Raw genomic sequence first — 9,562 nt, 5'->3', positions numbered from 1 at the left:
TTCCTGCTGCTTATTATTATTTTTAAAATTATTATTATTATTTTACTATTCACAGTCTGACTATCACACATTCTACTGTCATGCAGGGGGAAAGCCCTGAACTAGGAGCTGTGAGGCCTGGTTTCTAGTGCAGGTTCTCTTCCTTCCTGACTGTTGTGTGACCTTGGGCAAGTTAGTGCCCTGTTCTAGGTCTTGATTTCCCCATCTGCATAATGTCTACATTCTGGGATCATAGACCTTCCTAAGTGAGGGGGAATGGAGGTGGCTGCTATATTATAATTCATAAAGACAGTCGGAGATACAGAAACAGCAGCGACTGAGCTGTCAGGGGCATGGCTACGGCTATTAGAGTGCTGGTGAATAGGCGTAGGATGAACATTTTCTCAAATTAGGCTCTGCCCCTCCACCTCCTTTCTTATGTCTTTCCATCACCCTTTGCAGCTTACGTGACGTATTTTATATAGACGTTTGTTGCCCCATCCCCTATCTGTTAGCCCATGAGGACGTGGACTGGACCGGTTTATTCATTTCTGTGACCCCAGTGACAAGCATGGGGCCAGGGGTGCGGTGGGCACTCTGTAAACATTGTTGAAAGGGAACAGTTCTGGGTTTCCTGCCCATTGGACTCTGATCTGGGCTGTGGGAGGAACTGCAGGAGTATGTGTGTGCATCTGTGCATGTGTGCACGCGTGTTGGGGAGGGGGTGGCCTCGGGAATGTCTTTCCAGCTGAGACCAGCCCTCCTTTCCCCTCAGCATGGAGGTGGGCGTGTGTGTGGAGGCCTACCGCCAGGAGGCCGAGACCCAGCGGCGGCACATCAACAGCGCCTTCATGACCTTTGTGGTCCTGGATGCAGATAACCAGCCTCAGATGCTGCCCTGGATTCGGCCCCAGCCTGGGGTGAGTGCCCCACTACCAGCCCCCCTCCCTCTCTGCCCAGGGTGATAGGACTGGGGAGTGGACCCAGCTCTGTCCTTCTGCTGGGACATAGCCAGCCCCAAACGCCCTGGTATAACACGCCCCCGGGGATGCTCCTTGTGCAAGGAAGGCACCCTGTGCTTCCTGGAAGAACTCAGACCACGTGCTGTGTGTTAACAGGTATTCATGAGCCTGCAGAGATGTAAGAGCACTGGCTTTGGGGTCAGAGGTGGGTTGGAACCCCACCTTGGCCACGTTCTAGCGGGTGCCCTCTGCAAGCTTTCACTCCCCATCTGTAAAGAGAGTGTATCTGCAGTTCCTGCCTCGCAGGGCTGTTGGGGAGATACTGACCTTGCTCCGGGCTGAGTATGTGGCGACTGCTCTGACCATGGTGACAGGGGAGCAAAAAGCATAGAAATGAGAGTCAGGGACCTGGGTTCAAGGCTGGCTCTAAACAATGTTCCCTTGTGCCTCCTTTGGCCCCGGCTCGGGCTTGCTTCTGGGGGGCCAGGGAGTGACCTTGGAGAGGTTGCCCCTTCTCTCCAGGAAGGTCACCCACCCAGCCCGCCCACCTTACAAGACTGAGCATGGTCTGTGAAGACCCCCGCTCCAGAGCTGGGCGTTGGGCAGTCAGGATGGGTGGTGACCGGAGGAGCAGGGAGCCTGGCAGGCGGTGGGACAGTAGACAGTCCACGAGGCCCTTTCAGGCTTTTGCCACTTAATGTTCACGAGTCGGGAGACGTTAGGTGTAGTGGTTCAGAGGGTGGGCTCTGGGTTCAGGCCATCTGGGTTCTGTTCCTGTCCCCACTCCTTAGCCCTGTGACCTTGGCTGAGCCACTTAGCCTTTCCGTGACTCAGTTTCCTCCTCTGTAAAATGGGGATAGTACTGGGAGTTCCCTGGTGGCCTAGTGGTTAGGATTCTGGGCTTTCACTGCCGTGGCCCGGGTTCAGTCCCTGGTGGGGGAACTGAGATCCCGCAAGCCGCACGGTGCAGGCAATTAAAATAATGAAATGAAATGAAATGAAATGAAATAATTGGGGATAGTACTAGTGCCAACCTCAGAGGGTTGTCATAATGCTTAGATGCAGTTTTGCATGGAAAACACTTCAGAAGCATGCCTGCCCATAGCAAGTGCTCAGTAAATGTGGGTTCTTAGCGTTGTAAGTGCCCTTTGGGGATCCCCTTTTACTGAGGAGGAAGCAGGTACAGTGAGGGCAGGTGGTGTTCCCAAAGTCACTCAGGGAGCCTCAGGGGAAGCTGGGGCTGGAGCTCAGTGGTGGGGCACTGTCCTGTGCAGGCTGCCCCAGTGAGATCTGAACTTCTCTTTAGGGCTGCAAGGAGGGTCTCCTTGGGCCCTTTGGGGAAGGGGGCAGGCAGTAATGGGGGTGGGGCGAGCTGTTTGTCACTCCTGCACCACAGTCTGTCTCCTCTCCCCAGGATGGCGAGCGGCGGTACCGAGAGGCCAGTGCCAGGAAGAAGATCCGCCTGGACAGGAAAGTGGGGGCCGGGTGGTGGAGTGGACACGGCTCTAGGGCTTCCCTGTCTGCTCCCTGGTCCTGGGAACTTGTGTTTCTTCGGTGTTTCCCCTGGGCTGGGCCTTTACATCCAGGCAGCCTCTGGTCTTGGCCTCATGACACAGTGGTCTTACTGGCCCCTTGTACAGATGAGGACAGAGGGATTAGGTAGCCACGGGCACTCAGACAGGAATGATGGGCAGAATGAGAATTTGAACCTGGCCAGGTGTGACCAATTTTACTTCTTGTGTTCCTCCCATTGACTCTGATGCCCGTTTGGCAGATGAAGAAAGAAAGGCTCTGAGAGGAGATGCAATTGCTTAAGAAGCAAATCCAGGTGTGAATGACTCTGCCGTGAAAGCGCTTTACAAACTGGAAAGGGCTGTCAACGCACCAGGATTCACCATCTGATGTTAATAAGAAAAATGTGCATATATGGAGGGTTTACCATATGCCAAGCACTGTTCTCCCTGTGATGACCCCATGAGGAGGCAGGTGTGACCACTGATCCCATTTTACAGCTGAGGACACTGAGGCATAAGGGTGAAGTCGCTTTAGCCAGAGTGAAGTCACTCAGCAAGGGTGTTGGGGGTCTGCACCTTTCCCCCAGCCCGTCCCCGCCTCTGAGTGTGTATGTCCTCAGCTGCTGTTTTCTGTGTGCCCATCCAGACTCCCTAGCCAGACAGGAGTCTCTCCCACGCCGCTGGGCTGAGCACAGGGCCTGGCACACAGCAAGCCAGCAGTGAAGTCTGTGGAAAGAGATGGGCTCCCAAGGGAACAAGGTTGTTGTTCTCCCTCTCTCCCAGGAAGTACATCGTGTCCTGTAAGCAGGCGGAGATGCCCCTCTCTGTCCCCTGGGACCCTAGCAACCAGGTAAGGCCTTCTGCTCTGAGCGGCCCGTTCTCAGGCCTGTTGGGATCCCCGATCCTCCCCTCTTGTGAGAGGGTTTAGAGGTAGGCCCAGAGGGGACGGGATACTGCTGCCGCAAGACTGGCACAGGTAGCCCAGGGCTTTCCTGTGTCCCCTTGCTTGGCAGGAGGGAGCTGGGGCCCCAAGAGGAGGAGGAGTCTGCCAAGCCCCAGCCTCCTTTCCCAAAGCCAAGGGCTCCTTCCTTCACGTCCAGTTTCCTCTCCCCACCCCAGCGCAGCCCGGCACGGAGCCCCCGAGGAAGGTGGAAGTTGAGGCTTCTCTGTGTGCTCTGTCCAGGTGTACCTGAGCTACAACAACGTCTCCTCCCTGAAGATGCTCGTGGCCAGGGACAACTGGGTGCTGTCCTCAGAGATCAGCCAGGTAGCTGACCCCACCCTCCCAGCTTTCCTTCCTCCTCGGAGCCACCAGCGGTGGCTGACTGTGAGACACAAAAACCCTCTCAAAGCACTCCAGTCAAAGGGAGATTCCTTAAAAGGAGCTGGATGAGGTCATGAAACCAGCCCATTTACAGAAGCAAACCTGCCCTGCCAGGACCTGGAGTGGGGGTCCCCCACTCCAGATCCTCTCCTGCCCACCCACCTTCTTGCTTCCCATTTCATCCTCCCCCGCTGCGTCCTCCCTCTCTCTGCTCCTTCTACAGTGAGGGTCTGCTGGGATGGGGGCCTGGGGCAAGGGCGGGCTGAGGGAGGACTTGAGCTCTGCCACTTTTGCCTGTGACTTTAGGGGGCTGGATGGCACCTGGCTCTGAGGATTCATTCTGTTGTTGTGTTGGCCCCTGCTTCTTTCTCTCCTTTTAACAAAATTTTTCCACATTAAAAAAAATTGAGGTATAATTTACATGTAGTAAAATTTCCCCTTTTTACTGTATAATTCTACTAGTTTGGAAAACACATAAAGTTACAGAATCACTACCATAATCAAGATACAGAACATTTCCATAATCCCCCCAGTTTCTCTCATTCTCCATTGTGGTCAAGCCTCTTCCCATCCCCAGCCCCAGGAAACCACGGATCAGTTTTCTGTCCCTTTAGTTTTGTCTTATTTTGAGAATGTCCAATACGGGGAGTCATATAGTATATAACCTTTCAATCTGACTTCTTTCTCTTGGCACAAGTCATTCACTCGTGTTGAGTGCTTGTTTGAGTTTGTTCCATTTCGTAGTGAGTACCATTCCATCCTGTGCTTATGCATGCAGTCACTGCTCCTTCAGACACCTTCCTATCCACTTGTGCTGAATCTCCCATTTTCATGGGAATGTGACCAAGGCTCAGAGAGGTTGAGTCGCTTGTTCACAGTCACACAGCAATCAGCGGTCCCCAGCATAGGCTGAGGAGGAGGCGTGGGAACGAGGCTGCCCTCTGGCCCATGCAGGTCCGCCTGTACACTCTAGAGGAGGACAAGTTCCTCTCCTTCCACATGGAGATGCTGGTGCACGTGGACGCTGCCCAGGCCTTCCTGCTGCTCTCAGACCTCCGTCGGAGGCCCGAATGGGACAAGCACTACCGGTGAGGGCAGCGGGGTGGGGTGCGGAGGTGGGCTCTCAGGTGTCTCCTCCTGAGCCGTCCCCCCACTGTGCTCAGCCCCTGCCGACCTTTAGCAGGGAGGATGGGGGTGGGGCACTTGGTTATGTGTTAGGTGAGCATCAGAGTCAAGGGTAGTCTGAGCCCTCAGGGAAGAGAGTGAGCCTGGAACTGGAGTCGGGGGCCTGGGTTTAAGTCTTGTTCCTGGCCTAACTAACTGTGACCATGGCAAGTCATGTCTTTTCTGGGCCTCAGTTTCCCTCCTCTTAAAATGGGTACTTGAGGTGTGGGTTGTAGATTTGCACCCAGGGATAGATCAGTGATTTTCAAAGCGTGTTCTGTGGAGTTCTGCCTTCCCAGAGGGGGCTCAGGGACTGCTTGGGGTGGTGGTTGGAAGTGAAGGGGCTGGGTGGGAACCCCTCCCAGACTCATGGTAACTCAGAGAATGGCCAATTTGCTGAATTTACTGAGTTTGCCAGTTCTTCATATGGATATGTACAGGAATGTACAGGAATGTTATTTTTTAATGTAGTGAGTTACTGAATATAAATGTTATTCCTATAAATGCATTTGTTCCCCAAATTTGTTGACTCTCCATGTAAGTTTTTGCTTAGGAAAATAGCCAAAATTTCAGTGTTTAATATGGGAATGTTAAAGTTGAAACTGGTATTTTTTCAAATCCCTTTCAAGTCATTTTCTGTTATGCCAACACCCTCCTTTGGGGGTTCTTTGATCATTTCTCCAATGGCTTATTAAGAGGAGCCTATATTCCTGAGTGTATCCATAAGGAGGATCTGTGTATTTGGAAATTCAGTAAGCAGGTCATTTGGTGAGTTGATATTTGACAAATTGGCCTTCCCCTACCTTTCCCCATCTCTCTTCACCAAAGCAGGCCTGCTTGTAGCTAGCTGTTCACACACAGGCTTTCTGCATAAGGTTTCTTTGCAAAAAGGGCTGAGTTGCTTTAAAAAGCCCTGGTCTAGGTTGGCTCCAGGCCTGCTGGCCATGCCATCCTGGAAGCCTGAGAGGTGATTTGGTGGTGGATGTTGGGGAGAAGGGGTTGGGCATGTGGTAGGAAGGCTTCTTGGAGGAGGCGGGCTGGTGTGGGCCTTGAAGGCCCAATCAGATCTTGATGCTTGATGGGATTTGGGGGTGTGTCCTGAGGGGAAGGGAGGCCCTAGCAGCTTTCCTCCACCCTGCCCACAGCTGCCTCGTTCCTGAGGCAGCTTCCAGGGTGGGTGGGAGAGCAGGGAAAAGGTGGCGGGTCTGGACGTGGTTGTGTGTCTCTCTGCATGGATGTCCTTGTGTGTGTGCGTGTGTTGGTGTAAGCCTACATGTGTCTACCTGGGCACATGCGTGCAGTGTGCCTGGGCCTGAGGGGCATAGCTCTGGGGCCCAACAGCCCAAGCACATCCCACACCTGCTTCCTTATTAGCTCTGTGGCCGGAGGTGAGTTATTTCTCTGAGTCTCAGCCCCCTCATCTATAAAATGGGGACACTAAGAGTACCAACTGCATGGGCTGATGTGGGGTTAAGTGAGATAGTACCCATAATGCTCTTAGAACAGTGTCTGGCACACAGTGGGCACTCACTAAATATTCAGTACAACTCCTAAATAATCACACATCTGTGTAGGGTATGTGCATCTGCACATAGACAGACACCCATAGTTTTGTGTGTGCATCGGTGGGTGTCTATCTATGTATCTGTGCACATGTGTGCCCACGGGTGTGTGTGTTCATTTGCTTGTGTGTGTGTCTGTGTGCCCGTGTGTGTGTTTATCTTGACAGCCTTTTCTGCCCTCCTGTGGTCCCTGCTGAGCAGTGTTGGGGGTGAAATATCCCCCAAGCATCTGCTCAGGGCATCTGAAGCACGGGAGGGCCTGGGTCAGACCTGCTCTCACACGAGCAGCTGATGTGACGCCCGTGGGTTTTGTACAGGAGCGTGGAGCTAGTGCAGCAGGTGGACGAGGATGATGCCATCTACCACATCATCAGCCCTGCCCTCGGTGGTGACCCCAAGCCCCAGGATTTTGTGATCCTGGCCTCTCGGCGGAAGCCTTGTGACAACAGGTGCGTGCCTGCCTTCTGGGGTGGGAGGTGGGCAGGGCTCATCTTCCTGCCCAGGGAGGGGACATCAGCCTAGAGTCAGCCCTCTGCTTCCTACTGGCCGCAGTGGTCTTAATGTGGGTAGAATGGAGGACATGGGGATGCCTGGCCCCTCTAGTCACTCATGCTCTAGAGCGGGGTGGTCTCTGTCTCTGGGGTAGTGAGGGCACCTTGTCCCAGGCCACAGACAGGCCAGTTCTCACATGGCCGACTCCTTGGCCTCCAGCCTCTGAAGGCCCTGTGTTGGCTGAAGGGTGGTGAGGCTGTCAGCTGTGCCATGGTGGGGATGCCAGAGAGACGGGATCATTTCTGCTAGAGACAGGCAAAAAGATGAGGCACAAAAATCCCAAAGCGCGACACTGCTTCCTGGGTGTCTGCAGTGGAGGGGCTTTTCCAGAAAGTCCACAGTGCAGTCACGCTGGCTCCTGGTGAGTTCAGAGGTGCTAACCCACAGGCATCTCCTCTTTCCAGCTTGGCCCAGAGCCAGGCTCTGTGTGCCTCAGACTCTGGGTCAGTGCCAGAGGAGGGCTCTGGAACCAGGCCCTCACCCTCTCCTGTGTCCCCTCCACACCCTTCCTCCGTTCCAGGGACCCCTATGTCATTGCGATGAGGTCAGTTACGCTGCCCACGCACCTTGAGACCTCGGAGTACAGGCGTGGGGAGACCATCTGCTCAGGCTTCTGCTTCTGGCACGAGGGGGACCAGTTGACCAAGGTGAGGCTGGGTGTCTCCTTTCCCCCTCTCACCCAGATTCACCCCAAAGCCACACTTGTGTCCAGAACTCAGCACTGTCCAGCTCAGACAGTTCCAGACTCAGGCTCCCCTGCCTGCCAGCAGACTCTCTCTTCCAGCTCAGGGGAGCCTAGGAGTGTCAGGGGCTGAAAATGAGCCTTCATTAAGACCTAATCTGTGCTAAGTCCGAGGCCACTGCAGGGTCTCGGAAAAAGCACTGGACACAGAGGGCAGAAGCCCTGGGTTCTGATCTAAAATTCTATCTCCTCATTTACTTATTGTCTAGGAAGGCTTTATATGGCTCTCAGGGCCCACAGAACTCAGCAGGGCAGTCAGTGTTAACTAAAGCGTAGGGGAGAAGGCTGAGAGTGGCTGGGCTGGGGATGCCCATTGCCCCTTCCTCAGCTCACAGTGGCTCTGAGACTCCTCCCAGGTAGGGATTTGGACAGTGCTAGCTAACTTAACACATCTAAACTGACGAGCTCCTCAGGGCAATCCTTGGGCTTATTCTAACTTGCGGATGGCCCTAGAGCACCTTCACTTAAAAGGGATTCCGTGCTGGGCTCTGGAGACCCAGCCCCGGTCCTCCAGGGCCTCCCGGCTGACAGGGGAGACTCATGATGACAGTAGTGTGTGGTGACAGAGGGAAGCCAGGGTTGTCAGCACCCGGGGTGGGGGTGAGGGGTCGGGGGGAGACCAGCTGGAGGAGGTCATACCCGCCAGCCACGCAGTCTTCTAAGGCCCCAGGTGCTGGCTGGTATTTGCTGCCTTCCTAGCAGGCGACAAGGCTGCCTCCCGCCCGCCTCATGTCCACTCAGCTCCCACTCCTCCCACTGCCCAGCCTCCCTGAGTGTGGCTTCCCATCCTGCAGGTGTCCTACTATAACCAGGCCACCCCAGGCTTTCTCAAGTACGTGACCACCAATGTGACTGGCCTCTCCTCTGAGTTCTACACCACCTTCAAGGCTTGTGAGCAGTTCCTCTTGGACAACCGGAACGATCTGGCCCCCAGCCTCCAGACCCTCTAGGCATCTTCAGTGGCCACCTCACGCCCAACTCCCACTCCATCCTGCCCTGAGGACACACACGCAGTGCACTGAGGAAGGCAGAGGCATTTATTCCTCCTGCCACCCCCGTGGGAAGCCTGGACCCAGGGCTCCACCAGCCCAGCACCCCTGGGTGGTCACTTTCTGCCAACATCGGCCAGCAAGTCTTGGTAGGAACTCTGGGGTAGCCTGTAGTAGACTCGGGTCCTCTCCACGGCCCTGGCTGCCAGCAGCACTGCCCGCACAGATGCATAGCTGCCCCAGCCAGGGCTGTGTTCCACTGTGACAGTGGCCCGGGGGGAGGCTGCCAACAGCCTGGCCACGACTCCAGCCGTGCTCTGGCCCAGCGGCCTAGCCAGAAGCTGGAAGGACACGGGTTGCCAGAGGCCCTGGCACAGCTCCAGCATATCTGTGAGCAGCTGTTCCCTGTAGCCACTGCTCAGCACTTCCTCGGGCCAGCCTGGTGCCACTGTCACATGGGGGAAAACCTCGGCCACAGCTGTAAGCAGCTCCCTGCCAGTCACGTAGCCAGGGACCACAAAACTCCCGTGGGAGATTGTGGCCCCGACCCACACAGGCCTAGGCAGGTGGCCAAGGGTGGAGAGGGTGGCCAGTGTGGCCAGGGATGGCCGGAGGGCCGTGGGCTCTGCTATGTGCACATGGATGCCCCAGCGTCCGGCGCGCGTGGCCAGCTGCAGCAGGCAGAACTCCAGTGTCAGAACACGGCCATCTGGGGCACGTACGATGGGCACGGGGTCCCCAGCTGCAGGGTCCAGGAGGCCAGCTTTCAGCAGG

At 55.4% G+C, this 9,562-nt stretch overlaps 2 protein-coding genes across 2 annotated transcripts in view; one reads left to right on the top strand and one right to left on the bottom strand.

Moving 5' to 3' along the window:
- The window catches only part of ACOT11 (acyl-CoA thioesterase 11), a 46,797-nt gene extending 37,953 nt beyond the window's left edge, over positions 1-8,844 (top strand). Inside the window, exons 9-16 of the mRNA XM_007471144.1 lie at positions 755-899; positions 2,356-2,415; positions 3,243-3,305; positions 3,639-3,722; positions 4,734-4,867; positions 6,823-6,954; positions 7,578-7,704; positions 8,594-8,844. Coding sequence (XP_007471206.1) covers positions 755-899; positions 2,356-2,415; positions 3,243-3,305; positions 3,639-3,722; positions 4,734-4,867; positions 6,823-6,954; positions 7,578-7,704; positions 8,594-8,749 — 901 coding nt within the window. The 3' untranslated portion in view covers positions 8,750-8,844. The remainder of the gene's footprint in view (positions 1-754; positions 900-2,355; positions 2,416-3,242; positions 3,306-3,638; positions 3,723-4,733; positions 4,868-6,822; positions 6,955-7,577; positions 7,705-8,593) is intronic.
- A 60-nt stretch (positions 8,845-8,904) lies between these two features.
- Positions 8,905-9,562, bottom strand: part of FAM151A (family with sequence similarity 151 member A) — a 13,823-nt gene continuing 13,165 nt past the window's right edge. Inside the window, exon 9 of the mRNA XM_007471143.1 lies at positions 8,905-9,562. Within this exon, the coding sequence (XP_007471205.1) occupies positions 8,905-9,562 (658 nt within the window).

Source organism: Lipotes vexillifer, unplaced genomic scaffold (genome assembly GCF_000442215.2).
Source record: "Lipotes vexillifer unplaced genomic scaffold, Lipotes_vexillifer_v1.1 scaffold1003, whole genome shotgun sequence".
NCBI lineage: Eukaryota > Metazoa > Chordata > Mammalia > Artiodactyla > Lipotidae > Lipotes > Lipotes vexillifer.
The sequence above is the reverse complement of the archived record's forward strand: the minus strand, read 5'-3'. Positions and strand labels throughout refer to the sequence as shown.